Source organism: Schistocerca gregaria, chromosome 4 (genome assembly GCF_023897955.1).
Source record: "Schistocerca gregaria isolate iqSchGreg1 chromosome 4, iqSchGreg1.2, whole genome shotgun sequence".
NCBI classification, from domain to species: Eukaryota; Metazoa; Arthropoda; class Insecta; order Orthoptera; family Acrididae; genus Schistocerca; species Schistocerca gregaria.
The window spans coordinates 29,817,088-29,832,950 of NC_064923.1; the positions used below are offsets into that span (position 1 = coordinate 29,817,088).

The 15,863-nt window shown below is 41.9% G+C and overlaps 1 protein-coding gene across 7 annotated transcripts in view; it reads right to left on the reverse strand.

Moving 5' to 3' along the window:
* The window catches only part of LOC126267963 (neurexin-1a), a 1,982,806-nt gene that overhangs the window by 218,940 nt on the left and 1,748,003 nt on the right, over window positions 1-15,863 (reverse strand). For all 7 annotated transcript variants that reach the window (XM_049973298.1, XM_049973297.1, XM_049973300.1 and 4 more), the window contains 2 exons: window positions 7,331-7,622; window positions 83-241 (listed from right to left, as the gene is read on the reverse strand). In XM_049973298.1, coding sequence (XP_049829255.1) covers window positions 83-241; window positions 7,331-7,622 — 451 coding nt within the window. The remainder of the gene's footprint in view (window positions 1-82; window positions 242-7,330; window positions 7,623-15,863) is intronic.

Sequence of the window (15,863 nt, forward strand, 5' to 3'; positions counted from 1 at the left end):
TTACCTCAATTCTGTGTTTTACAAATCCATTCACTTCTTGATGCGCAATTTTTTTGATGCTCTGTATATATACATTCCTTACCTTCACAGCCCAATGCAACTTGAGTACTTGGCACTACAGCATCAAGCAGGAGACTTGGTGACTCTCCATTTAGGTCCAAACTAGCCAAGCATCCTTGGAAGCCTTGTTTTGATGTTACTTGCTTTGGAAGACTCGCATACATATCCTTTCGGACACCACCTGTGAAAAAGTTTCTATTCTATAATATGTAATCTAGAACATACTATGATTTTTTAAAAATCTATTCAGGAAGGCTATGAGGTACACACGTGTATTCAGGGGATTCTTTGATGACACTGATCATTATTTAATCTGCAGTGAAATTGGGATTGTGAGGCCGAAAGTGCAGGAGGTCATGCCCATATGTATGAGGATAAGAGTGGAGAAACTTTAGGATAAGGAAATCAGGCACAAGTACATAACAGCGATCTCAGAAAGGTACCAGTTAGTTGAATGTAGTCAATTACAGTGATTGGAAAAGGAATGGACAAGGTACAGGGACACAGTACTAGAAGTGGCTACAGAATGTCTTGGAACAGTAGTGTGTAAAAGTAGGATGAAGCAAACAGCTTGGTGGAATGACACAGTCAAGGCAGCCTGTAAAGGGAAAAAGAAGGCATATCAAAAATGGCTACATACTAGAACTCAGGTAGACAGAGAAAGTTATGTTGAAGAAAGAAACAAAGCCAAACAGATAATTGCAGCATCCAAGAAGAAATCTTGGGAAGACTTTGGAAACAGGTTGGAGACTATGGGTCAAGCTGCTGGAAAACCATTCTGGAGTGTAATTAGCAGTCTTCGAAAGGGAGGTAAGAAGGAAATGACAAGTATTTTGAAAAACTGCTGGTGAATCCTGTGGATGCCTTGGGCAGATGGAGGGAATATTTTGAAGAGTTGCTCAATGTAGGTGAAAATACGATCAGTAATTTTTCAGAGTTCGAGGTAGAATGGGATAGGAATGATGATGGAAATAGGATCACATTTGAGGAAGTGGAGAAAATGGTCAGTTGATTGCAGTGCAATAAAGCAGCTGGGGTGGACGAAATTAAGTCAGAACTCATCAAATACAGTGGAAAATCAGGTCTTAAATGGCTACACAGGATAATTGAAATAGCCTGGGAGTCGGGACTGGTTCCATCAGATTGGACAAAAGCAGTAATCACACCAATCTTTAAACATGGAAACAGAAAAGATTATAACAACTACAGAGGTATCTCTTTAATCAGCGTTGTGGGTAAAATCTTCTCAGGTATTGTTGAAAGGAAAGTGCGAGTGTTAGTTGAGGACCAATTGGATGAAAATCAGTGTGGGTTTAGGCCTCTTAGAGATTGTCAGGACCAGATCTTTAGCTTACGGCAAATAATGGAGAAGTGTTATGAGTGGAACAGGGAATTGTAACTATGCTTTATAGATCTAGAAAAGGCATATGACCGGGTTCCTAGGAGGGAGTTATTGTCTGTTCTACGAGATTATGGAATAGGAGGCAAACGTTTGCAAACAATTAAAGGTCTTTACATGGATAGTCAGGCAGCAGTTAGAGTTGACGGTAAATTGAGTTCATGGTTCAGAGTAATTTCAGGGGTAAGACAAAGTTGCAACCTGTCTCCACTGTTGTTCATATTATTTATGGATCATATGTTGAAAACAATAGATTGGCTAGGTGAGATTAAGATATGTGAACACAAAACAAGCAGTCTTGCATATGCGGATGACTTAGTTGTGATGGCAGATTCGATTGAAAGTTTGCAGAGTAATATTTCAGAGCTAGATCAGAAATGTAAGGACTATGGTATGAAGATTAGCATCTCCAAAACGAAAGTAATGTCAGTGGGAAAGAAATATAAACGGATTGAGTGCCAAATAGGAGGAACAAAGTTAGAACAGGTGGACGGTTTCAAGTGCTTAGGATGCATATTCTCACAGGATGGCAACACCGTGAAAGAACTGGAAGCGAGGTGTAGTAAAGCTAATGCAGTGAGCGTTCAGCTACGATCTACTCTCTTCTGCAAGAAGGAAGTCAGTACCAGGACTAAGTTATCTATGCACCGTTCACTCTTTCGACCAACTTTGTTGTATGGGAGCGAAAGCTGGGTGGATTCAGGTTACCTTATCAACAAGGTTGAGGTTATGGATATGAAAGTAGCTAGGATGATTGCAGGTACTAGTAGATGGGAACAATGGCAGGAGGGTGTCCACAATGAGGAAATTAAAAAAAAAAAAGGGAATGAACTCTGTAGATGTAGCAGTCAGGGCGAACAGGCTTAGATGGTGGGGTCATGTTACACGCATGGGAGAAGCAAGGCTACCCAAGAGACTCATGGTTTCAGCAGTAGAGGGTAGGAGGAGTCGGGGCAGACCAAGGAGAAGGTACCTGGATTCGGTTAAGAATGATTTTGAAGTAATAGGTTTAACATCAGAAGAGGCACCAATGTTAGCACTGAATAGGGGATCATGGAGGAATTTTATAAGGGGGGCTATGCTCCAGACTGAACGCTGAAAGGCATAATCAGTCTTAAATGATGATGATGATGGTGGTGGTGGTGGTGATGGAGGCTGTTGGTAAAGTATTTCTATAGTTAATGATTAGATCTTAATTACATTTTATTTTAGTCTTAAATATTATAATTTATATTTATTATCTAATGCAATTTCAGTAATTTTTTAAAATTTTATCCTGGTGTGCCTTCAAGTACTGTTTCTCAATGTCTTACTCTATAAATAAGGCTGCACGTGATTGAAAAAGTTTAGGGAATTTATAACACAGAAGTGTAGGGGAGGTGGAGACGCAAGGAGGAATTTTGGAGTGTAAGTAATATGTCATATGTGGAAATAAATACATTCTTAAGTTATCACCTTCAATAGCGATGTACATTAGACATTCTGAAAACTTGGGAGAAAGAGTCAGCTGAGCTATTCTTGTATAATATGTTATTGCATCCAATCTTTAACTGGTAATAATGTAAGAAATTTTTGTCAGAGTTATCTATATTTTCTGTCTAAAGCCTTTTGGAGGAAACCGTACCACTCAATTAAAAAAATAATAAAGAAGAGCTTCTTATTGTGTGTTGCAAAAGAAATGCAATAAAATTTGCAGAGAAATGATGCCTAGCATGACACAATCATTAAAAGATTACTTATCTTTAAAACTCTGCATTCGTGTACGACCACTGTCAGAAGGTAGCAAATCCAAAGACTGCAGAACCAGAAGCTGTCAAAGAAACAGTACTGTGTAACTGACGATTATAACCGGATTTCGCCGGCTGGTGTGGCCGAGCGGTTCTAGGCGTTTCAGTCTGGAACCGTGTGACCGCTACGGTCACAGGTTCGAATCGTGCCTCGGGCATGGATGTGTGTGATGTCCTTAGGTTAGTTAGGTTTAAGTACTTCTAAGTTCTAGGGGACTGATGACCGCAGATGTTAAGTCCCATAGTGCTCAGAGTCATTTGAACCATTTTTTAACTGGAGTCCGGTGAGACATAAATGAGGTCTTATTTGACAAAAAGCTAAACATTCGCTATGAGCAATGTCAACATGTGCAGTACCTACAGAGTCGTATTTCCTGAAACAGAATTTCTCGTGCCGTCACGTGTTCTTCCTTTATTCGCGGCCTGAGTGCAAACACGGAGTTTTGATGAAGTGATCGAAGTGTGGTGGAACGAAGCAGTTCATGGCAATGGTCTAGATAATGTGATCACTGTTGCTTTTCATAGTTTGCAGTACTGCAATGTAGAGTACACTTTCTCAGTGAAAAATGTGGCAGCATGCTGATCATTTACATGGTCTTTTTTCGGCAGTGACTTATACTTAACTACGTTAAAACTCTATCTTATCCTCTTACTTTTAGTGTTCCATCCCTCCGTTTTTCAATCAGTTTATTGAAAACAGACATTTGCACTTTGATGAAAAATGACGGAAGGACTTGACTTCTGTTTTGGGAAATAGGAGTGTCAGTGTCGCATGTATTAACACATATTCGTGGTGCCCCTGCATAAGTACTTGAAATAGATTTTCCAGTACTGAACCGAGCGTCAGCATTCCAGAGGTACAAGCAAATGATGTCATCTGTTGTACATAGGCCTTTCTTTAGGCCAAAGTTAACTATACTCACTTTTAATGTAGAGGGACTGTCATCTCCAAACAAGAGCTTTTACGTGAACTCTGCCAAACTAACTGCTCTGATGTTCTGTGCCTGCAAGAAACCCACAGAGATGATCAAATATGTCGCTCCAAAATACCTGGAATGAGACTTGTTGCTGAAAGACCTCATAAACAATATGGAAGTGCCTTATTTGTATGTCCCGATCTCCACATTATGTCTACCTTCATATCTGAGCACTATGATATTGAAATACTCACAGTAGAACTTGATAACTGCATTGTGTCTTCTATCTACAAACCACCTAATACGAAGTTCTCTTTTGTAACCCCTGAGAACTTCAACAAACACCAAACCAAGTTTGTAGTTGGAGACTTCAACAGCCACAGTACAGTTTGATGCTACTCACAAGATGATGATAACGAGGAAGGAGTGCTGAAATGGTCTGACACTTTCCAACTAACTCTCATCCACGATGGTAAACTCCCCACATCTTTCAACAGTGGACATTGTAAATGTGTTTATAATCCAGATCTAATATTCGCAAGTGAGCACATGGGACAACAGTGTGTTAAGACAGTTTGCCACCCTGTACCCAATTCTCAATACCACCCTGCGATGTGCAAAGTTACTGCAGCATCCCAACCAAGAACCTTTCCATTCCGTAGAAGATACAACTTCCGTAAGGTTAACTGGGAGCGTTTTAGTACCAAACTGGATAAAATTGTAACTGATCTCCAGGCAACACCAGAAAACTATGATAAGTTTGTGGATGAAGTGAAGAAGGTATCATGGTCATCTATGCCACTGGGCTGTAGAAGACTAACACCTCTACCGATTAACAACCCAGTCGGCAGCCCCAATGAATAAATACCTGTCGCTGTTTGAACAAGATCCATTCAATGAGCAAACCATCTTGGCTGGTCAAGAAGTAATGTCTTCCATAGCAGAAAAGAAAAGAGAAACATGGATTAAACTTATGGAGGAAACAGATCTTTCAATTAGTAGCCAGAAGGCCTGGAAACTGCTGAGAAAACTAAATAACGATCCAACCAAACATGCCAATCATACTAACATCACTCCAAATGAAATTGCTACACAGATTCTTGAGAATGCTAAACCAAGGTCCCCTATCAAAAAATCGGACTTCAAATTAGAATTTAGGGAACAATTTCAGAATAATAACGTGACTAGACCATTCAACCTAGGTGAATTAGAAGCCATTCACAAATGCAAAAATGGCAAGACAGCAGGATTAGGCGACATTTGTATAGAGCAAATTAAACATTTTGGCACCGCAACTAAAGACTGGCTGTTAAACCTGTACAAGTACTGTCTGGTTATTTTCAAGTTCCCGAAATTATGGCGCAAGGCACGTGTGATTGCGATACTAAAACCTGGAAAGTACCCAACGGATCCGAAGAACTACAGGCCAATATCTCGCCTTTGCCATCCCAATAAGAACCTAGAGAGAATCATTCTTCACCGCTTAACTGCTGTAGTTGATCCAATTCTTATCTCGCAGTAAGCTGGCTTTAGACCAGGCAAGAATTGCACCTCACAAATCCTTTTTCTTTCTCAGTTCATAGAAGATGGCTTTGAGCAGAGAAAGATAACAGGTGTGGCTTTTGTTGACCTTTCGGCGGCCTTAGACACCGTAAACCAGAGAGTGTTACTGCAGAAAATCTACAACCTGACTAACGACTACGCGCTGACAAGGATAACTGCAACACTCCTACAGAATCGACGTTTTCTCGTGGACCTGCACGGAAAACACAGCCGATGAAGAACTCAAAAAAACGGTCTCCCTCAAGGAAGTGTACTGTCACCTATTTTATTTAATGTATACACTAACGATCAACCACAGCCTCAACGATGCAAAAGTTTCATATATGCTGATGACCTTGCTCTTGCTGCCCAGGACAGTCGGTTTGAAGATGTAGAGATAATGCTTACACACGGTCTACAACAGCTTGGTACTTACTACGAAAAAAATCAACTCGCGCCCAATTCTAAGAAAACGCAAGTGTGTTCATTCCGTGTGGAACATAAACAAGCTGACAGGAAACTTGAAATATTCTGGAATGGAGTTGAACTAGAATATTTTTCCCATTCCAGGTATTTGGGTGTTACTCTCGACCTTACAGTAACCTACAAGGAACATTGTCTGAAGTTGAAGCAGAAAGTATCCTCCAGAAACTGCCTTCTTCGGAAACTGGCGGGATCGAACTGGGGTACACATCCACAAACATTAAGAACAACACCTCTTGCCTTATGATATTCTGCAAGAGAGTATGCTAGCCCAGTGAGGCACAATTCAGTACAGGCAAAGCAGTTTGATGTAGCCTTAAATGACAGCTGTAGGATTGTTACAGGCTGCCTTTGGCCAACCCCCACGGACAAAGTTCAATGTCTCGCTGGGATTGCTCCGCGTGACATGAGAAGAGAGGTCGCCGGTAACATCGAGAGGCGTAAATCGAATACAGTGACCTCACATCCACTCTTTGGACATCAACCTGCCAAGCCGAAACTGAAGTCCAGGAAGTGTTTCCTAACAATTTCACAGCCCTTAGAAGGATCAGCTGCGCCTACCCGACTCACTAAGTGGAAAGCAAGATGCCGACACCTGTCAAACCGGATGACACGACAAGAATGCCTGCCACCCGGACACACGGAGAAGTGGGTCGTCCGGAAGTCCCCGAAAAGACTACAGACCGAAGTCGCGAGATGGAGGCACGGTCTCCCCAAATGGAATGTCCGACTGCCAGATGCCGACACGACACTGTGCGAATGCGCCGAATTGCAGACGAGCCGGCATTCTCTTCAAATGTAACGCGAAGGACTTGACGTCTGCAGCACCCGATGCTATCGAAGTTTCCCAATTCTGGGTGAATACTGTACAGTTTTCTTCGTACGTATTGTATATGCTTTCATTTTAGTGTACATATGACACGAATAAAGAAAGAACACATATTTTTTTGAAACAGATGTTTAGCTTTTCGGTAAGTAACCCCTTATTTATGACTCTCCTTTGGTGGTCATAATTATCTGTCGAACGGTTGTGTTTCTCATGAGTTTTCTGCTTGCGCAGTCTCGAGGTTCGTTACACAAACGCAGAGTTTGACAAACGACCTCGCCGTGCAGCGGAGCAGATACGAGAGAGTGATTTTCACCGAGGTAGAGGATGCCGGCGAGGTCGAGGTTCTCGTTGGTGCCGAGGCTGGTGACGATGGCGAAGCTGTCGTCGACCATGAGCGAGTGCTGGCGCGCGCTCGGCCTGCCGATGGTGACGGCGTGCCAGCGGTTGTCGTTGAGCGGGGCGCGCGCGTTGTCGCGCACGCGCACGGCGCCGTCGCCTAGGTTGAACACGTAGTGCAGGTGCCCGCTGACCAGCTCCACCGCCACAAAGTCGTGCCCGCGCCCGCCGTTGTACAGCAGCAGCCCGTTCGCCTCGCGCGTCTTCAGCTGCAACAGACCCGCCGCCGTTTCCGGGGACTATCAGCTGCCTTTCCTCGGGCTCTTCGGAAGGCCTACATTTATGTCTACTTATCGTGGAAATCGATTAAATTTTCTTCCAAAACCAGTAATGCTTCACATCCGACTCTGTAAAGACTCGAAACAGCTTCATATTATATGAGAAGGTATGAGAAAAAGTACCATCACAGGTGTATGTCGATAATGTCTTTATCTATCACACAACTAGTTTCTGCGGCACATTACCGCTATCTTCAGGCCCCACCACCGGCAAAAGAGTATTTGTTATTCTTGGAGAATTTACTGTAGGGTCATTGTTACTAGCATACGTGAGTTAGCTTTCATCAGGATTCTATCCTGACGAAAGGGAGCCAAATAAAACAATAGTTTGGAAGTTAGACGGCGGAAAGGTGTTTCATTTGACATCCTGTATTGAAGAGCCGAGTCCCGCAACTATCTCTGAAAAAGATGGACGCACAGCCCTTATAATTCGGTTTCGAGTGCACTATAAACATGTGTGTATCACGACTATTACAAAAAAAGATGAGCACGAGATGAAGTCACAGCTAGAAACATCGTGTAAGATACACCGATACTTTTCCGATCTGTATGCAGCGCCTACTTCAGACACTCTGTTGCCTGACGGTTCTCTCTCTTCTCGGGATTATGTACTCATTCTTGCACTAAATGCTGAATTTTTAGATGCCTTTTACCGAGATGACATTTACGATTTTATTGTCCATTCACCCTCGCACAACGAAAAAATGTGGACGTTCAGACATTGACAAATTCCGCCCGATAACCCTCCTTACTTCTAATTAGAAAATTGTTGCGAGAGCAATAAATAGCCACCTGTCAGACTCGTTTGGAAAAATCCTTGCAGTTCACCGAAGTTGTGTTCCTGGTAGCACCACCGTGACCCTTGCCGCAGAATGACAGAACGCCGTGTCAGTGGCTGCCTTTAACGTCTGTTCCTGGGGCCTCACTTCTGACTGATTTTGACAGGGAGTGTTTGATCGAGTAAGTCGGAGTTTCTCTTTGCAGGTACTGGAAGCTGTCGCCAAGCACGTCGAGTGTTACTCATTCTTTTCGCCGGCATGCGAGCGCCTGTGGCAGAGAATGGTCAATTCACCCACCCCCGTCCCTCATACCCCCAACATCACCGTGCCGCTCTCTGTGCCACTGTTTGTCCTATTTTGTCTGGAGCCCTTACTTTTCGTGTCAGTGGTTGATGTTATCAGTGTTTTGTTTTTATTTACTCATTTGTTTATTCATCCGTAAACAAATTTCTTTGTATGGATGTCGTCACTATACATACACATGTACATTATTTTGTCACATGAGATAATGAAATACAAGTTATATTTAATAAAATATATATATACACAATTTATCATTGAATTACATAATGCAGAAGAACCTACGTTAATCAAAAGAAATAGGCCACAAGACTCCTCTAATACTCGTATGGGTAAATTACAATCTACAATGTCCACTTTATAATTGGCTAACCTGATTATTTATTTATGCCAATTTTATGCTGCATGAATTCTCTAATCGAGTAAAAACTATTTTTTAATGAGTATTCTTTAAGGAGTGCTCCAAATTTACAGAGTTCCTTTATGTTTTTGATTTCTTTTGGCAATTTATTGTATATCTTGACACCTTGGTAAAACATAGTGGATTGGGTTTTAGTTTTATTCATTCTGTCTGGGTACAAGCAATTACTGTTTCTGGTTTGGTGATCATGTATGCAGCTGTTTGCTAAATATTGCTCAATATTTTTATGAATAAAAACTGTAGTTTGCAAGATATATTCACTTGGGATTGTCAGAATACCCCATTTTTTAAATAGCTCACTGCAGTGTGCCCTTTTGTGACTCTTGCTCATTATTATGATAGCTCGTGTTTGCAATCTGAACACATTTGGGGCATTTGCACCCCAGAATGTTGTGCTGTAACTTATTATAGAATGTATGTGCGCAAAGTATGTCATTCTCTGGCATGAACTATTGCACACAGTGCGTAATATTCGTAAGGCATGGCATGCTGTGCTGATTTTTTTCCCAAGCATCCTAACATATTCATCGCATTTTAATTGTTGATCAACATACATACCCAAAAATTTTTGCTGGCTACACACTCTATGGTTTCATTTTGAACTTCAAGTTTTGTCATATTCGGTTTTTTTATATAGAAGTTTATATTATTAGTCTTTTTTACATTAAGGGTTACTTTGTTGTTATTTGACCAGTTGTGAACTACCATAAGTGTCTTTTCAGCTTTTACATTTACCATTTCTGATGTCCTATCTGTAATTACACTCCTGGAAATTGAAATAAGAACACCGTGAATTCATTGTCCCAGGAAGGGGAAACTTTATTGACATATTCCTGGGGTCAGATACATCACATGATCACACTGACAGAACCACAGGCACATAGACACAGGCAACAGAGCATGCACAATGTCGGCACTAGTACAGTGTATATCCACCTTTCGCAGCAATGCAGGCTGCTATTCTCCCATGGAGACGATCGTAGAGATGCTGGATGTAGTCGTGTGGAACGGCTTGCCATGCCATTTCCACCTGGCGCTTCAGTTGGACCAGCGTTCGTGCTGGACGTGCAGACCGCGTGAGACGACGCTTCATCCAGTCCCAAACATTCTCATTGGGGGACAGATCCGGAGATCTTGCTGGCCAGGGTAGTTGACTTACACCTTCTAGAGCACGTTGGGTGGCACGGGATACATGCGGACGTGCATTGTCCTGTTGGAACAGCAAGTTCCCTTGCCGGTCTAGGAATGGTAGAACGATGGGTTCGATGACGGTTTGGATGTACCGTGCACTATTCAGTGTTCCCTCGACGATCACCAGAGGTGTACGGCCAGTGTAGGAGATCGCTCCCCACACCATGATGCCGGGTGTTGGCCCTGTGTGCCTCGGTCGTATGCAGTCCTGATTGTGGCGCTCACCTGCACGGCGCCAAACACGCATACGACCATCATTGGCACCAAGGCAGAAGCGACTCTCATCGCTGAAGACGACACGTCTCCATTCGTCCCTCCATTCACGCCTGTCGCGACACCACTGGAGGCGGGCTGCACGATGTTGGGGCGTGAGCGGAAGACGGCCTAACGGTGTGCGGGACCGTAGCCCAGCTTCATGGAGACGGTTGCGAATGGTCCTCGCCGATACCCCAGGAGCAACAGTGTCCCTAATTTGCTGGGAAGTGGCGGTGCGGTCCCCTACGGCACTGCGTAGGATCCTACGGCCTTGGCGTGCATCCGTGCGTCGCTGCGGTCCGGTCCCAGGTCGACGGGCACGTGCACCTTCCGCCGACCACTGGCGACAATATCGATGTACCGTGGAGACCTCACGCCCCACGTGTTGAGCAATTGGGCGGTACGTCCACCCGGCCTCCCGCATGCCCACTATACGCCCTCGCCCAAAGTCCGTCAACTGCACGTACGGTTCACGTCCACGCTGTCGCGGCATGCTACCAGTGTTAAAGACTGCGATGGAGCTCCGTATGCCACGGCAAACTGGCTGACACTGACGGCGGCGGTGCACAAATGCTGCGCAGCTAGCGCCATTCGACGGCCAACACCGCGGTTCCTGGTGTGTCCGCTGTGCCGTGCGTGTGATCATTGCTTGTACAGCCCTCTCGCAGTGTCCGGAGCAAGTATGGTGGGTCTGACACACCGGTGTCAATGTGTTCTTTTTTCCATTACCAGGAGTGTATTATATTGCTGCCATTAGCAAATAACACTGTTTCACCTTGCATTAATTACCCACTGTGAGAAGTCATTAATATAAATAAGAAGTCCCTTGAGGTACTCCAATGTTCAAATATTCTTCATCTAAAAGATGTTTCACTAAATAATTTGAGCTACTTGAAATTTGAGATATCTCCACCCTATGCACTCTGTCTGCAAGGTAAGATCTAAACCATATATTTACAACCCGCCTGATTCCTAGTGCTTCAAGTTTACCTAGTAGTATTTCATGTTCAACTGTATCAAATGCTTTACTGAGATATAGTAAAATGCCTGTTACTTGTTCTCCTTTACCTAGGGCTTTTAGAACTACTCTTGTAAATTTTTCTATAGCTGCTTCTGTTCCCTTTCCAGTCCTGAAACCAAGCTGTTCTTTGCATAGGAGTTGGTATTTATTTAAGTAGTCCATAAGTCTGCTTTTCATAATAGTTTCCATTATTTTTGAAAAAGAAGACAACAATGAAACTGTTCTGTAATTCTATATATTTTCTGTATCACCTTTTTTGTGTACGGGAAGAATTTTTGTGTGCTTTAGATAATTAGGCCAACAACCTGATGCGGAACAACTCATTTATAATGTCTGCTAAGGATTCTTTTATGCTGCTAATGCAGTCCTTTATTATACACATTGGAACTTCATGTAAACCTGTGGATGATTTCATCTTGAATTCATGTACAATGCTACTGATTTCCTCTCTATTGGTTGGTAGCAGTAGCATTGTGTGAGATACATAGTTCTTTGCCATTGTGTGTTATGTTTTAGGAAGCTTTTCTTGTAGTTTTGTTGCTATATTACTAAAGTAGTTGTTTATAAAGTTTGCCAGACTCTTAGGATTCTCTATTAAACTACCTTTCTTACTCTTATGTTCCTGTGCTTTGATTTTGAGTTACCAGTGTCTTGTTTTACTACATTCCAAATGGCTCTGCTTTTATTGTATGAGTTCTGTATGGTCTTTTCATTTTGGATTCTCTTTGCTTCCTGCAATAGTTTCCTGCATGTCCTCTTGTACCCGAGAAAAAACTGTAGGAAGGCTGGGTCACTCATGATTTTTGATAGATCTCGGATATTTGAGTGTTTCAGAGGATTTTCTGATACCTTTTGTTACCCAAGTCTTCCTACTAGGTCCCCCAACAGGATGTACTACTTTAGGAAATGTTTCCTCAAATTTTAACTTAAATATATTCGTGAATTTGTTGAATTTTTCATTTACATGTGTTCCTGAATACACTTCTGACCATGTCTGGCCAGTCATCTGTGTTGTAAATTCACACCTTTTTGATTTAGGAAAAACCCTTCTGTAGCTAAGCACTTTTGCTTTTAACTTTGTAGATATTTTAAGTTGTGCACTTTGACCAAAGTGGTCTGATATCCCAAGGTTTTTAACAGTTACTTCACAACATTTTTGGTTAATATCTGTTAGAATATGGTCAGTTATTGAGGATGAGTGTTTGGTTACTCTTGTGGCATTTGTTACCTGTTGTGAGATACCATAACTGTACGTGATATTCAAGAACCTGATGCTGACTTCACCAATTTTCAGCATATTGATACTTAAATCTCCACAAATAATAATATGTACCTTAGGATTACATATTTTGTCCAACACATGAATTAATTTAGTGAAAAAGGTTTCGACATCACCTTTAGGAGACCTATACAAACACAGTATATACAATTTTTAAGGGTATTTTGTTCTTTTAACTCTACTACTGAAGTTCAAAATGTTTTTCTTCACTCAAAGAAATCATATCACTCCTAACTATGAACCATAGTCCTTTTTTCATATACATACATGAGCCCCAACCCCTATTTAATGTTCTGCTATAATAACAAGCTAATTCATAAGAAGATAAAACTATGTATTAAATTTCAGATCCTTTGCACCAGTGTTCAGTAATGCAGACTATCAAGCTATCTATGGCTTCTAGTTCAATTTCTTACTCTTGCACTTTGTTCCTTGTTGACTGAACATTCTGGTGAAATATTGTTAAATAATTATAGTTACTTATCTTGGGCGCTTCTTCTTCCTTTATTCTATTAAAAAACCCTTTAGATGGGAAGGAAGCACAGATCTTCTTTTGCTCACACTGCTACATGATAGACTTCTACTGTTGCCGCTGCTGTAGCTGTTCCTTGCTGACCTGTTTGTGGTAATGACATTGCTCCCATCACCACTGTTGTTCTTGTGTTCACTTCACTTTATCCTGGATCTTCTGTTACTACTGGTTTTGCATTCCTTGTAACAACAAGGAATGCAAAACCAGTAGTAACAGAAGTTGTAGTAGCTGTTGATGCTGACACTGATTCCTCTGCTGCAATGTTATCAAAGCTGCTCCATTTGCAACTGTTTCTTCTGTGGCATCTAAATCCTCAATATCTTCAATGGACAGTTGCTGTTTGAATGTTTGAGAGGAATGTCTTTGGTCTGGATGTTCTGTTGCCTCCAGTGGAATTGGGTCATATATTTCACTGTTTGTGGAAATAGTTTTCATTAACTCCCCAAGATTTTTACATAAATAGGACTTGCATTTCTTGTTTAAATGCATTCCGTGTTTTGTGAAGCACATTCTTTCATCTACATCTACATCTACATGACTACTCCGCAATTCACATTTAAGTGCTTGGCAGAGGGTTCATCGAACCACAATCATACTATCTCTCTACTATTCCACTCCCGAACAGCGAGCGGGAAAAACGAACACCTAAACCTTTCTGTTCGAGCTCTGATTTCTCTTATTTTATTTTGATGATCATTCCTACCTATGTAGGTTGGGCTCAACAAAATATTTTCGCATTCGGAAGAGAAAGTTGGTGACTGAAATTTCGTAAAAAGGTCTCGCCGCGACGAAAAACGTCTATGCTGTAATGACTTCCATCCCAACTCGTGTATCATATCTGCCACACTCTCTCCCCTATAACGCGATAATACAAAATGAGCTGCCCTTTTTTGCACCCTTTCGATGTCCTCCGTCAATCCCACCTGGTAAGGATCCCACACAGCGCAGCAATATTCTAACAGAGGACGAACGAGTGCAGTGTAAGCTGCCTCTTTAGTGGACTTGTTGCATCTTCTAAGTGTCCTGCCAACGAAACGCAGCCTTTGGCTCGCCTTCCCGACAATATTATCTATGTGGTCCTTCCAACTGAAGTAGTTCGTAATTTTAACACCCAGGTACTTAGTTGACTTGACAGCCTTGAGAATTGTACTATTTATCGAGTAATCGAATTCCAACGGATTTGTTTTGGAACTCATGTGGATCATCTCACACTTTTCGTTATTTAGCGTCAACTGCCACCTGACACACCATACAGCAATCTTTTCTAAATCGCTTTGCAGCTGATACTGGTCTTCGGATGACCTTACTAGACGGTAAATTACAGCATCATCTGCGAACAGTCTAAGAGAACTGCTCAGATTGTCACCCACGTCATTTATATAGATTAGGAACAGTAGAGGTCCCAGGACGCTTCCCTGGGGAACACCTGATATCACTTCAGCTGTACGAAGAAAGAAAACATTGTCCATGAATCTGCAGATTTTTTGGTTGACCCTGTTGGCTTTCTGATTATTTTACACAGGACCATTCTGGTAGATCATACCTGTGAGTTAACCCTACAACAATAACATTTTGATTTTTTATTCTGCTTAGGACTGTCTTGAGTGTTCGAGATTTTGCTCGTTTTTATAGATATCATTTACATCACCGAATATTACTATGCACTGATTTTGTCATGTGTGATTACTATAACTAGTCTTTTAAAATTTCTGTCATACAGGCACCTGGTTTGATGAAACCTGTAGCTCTGAGTCCATTCTGATATCGTATTTTTTCTGCTAACCCTCTTCCGTTACTATCTGAATATAAGACAACATCTCTTGTTTTATTCCCCACATTGTCTTGCGTTAATTGATTTCTATTACCATGCGTTTCACATCCATATGGTCGTTTGAGATGATTGTTTTCATCTTGAACACACTTCTCATATCGTTTCACTTGCACAATGTTTTTGTTCACATCACAGCTAGATAGACTTAATTGTCCTTTTGCACAATCCTGACGGGGAAAGTCGAGTATTCCATCGTTCACTATATGACGATTTGCTATCCCGAAAATTTCACTGTCTTTGTTTAAGCAATTTACTTTGTTTTTGTACGTTAAAACACTCTCGTTTCGTGAACGTTTCCGGTTTAAATAGTGCAGTGGATATATACTTTCGAGTCTGTTTCTTCACAAGTTCCTGATAAACGTTGTACCATGTGATTCAACGTTTCAGCATATTCTGTAATTCCTGCAAGATCCTGTTGCAGCACTCCTATCACGTTGACTTCCAAACCGTTACCCCATTTTTGCACTCGTGTCTCGCGAGGGGCGAGGTATTTTTTACACTCAGAAGATACGTTTTCGAGTTCCTGTCGAGCGAAAGAGGATGCACGATACCATCTGTGTGTT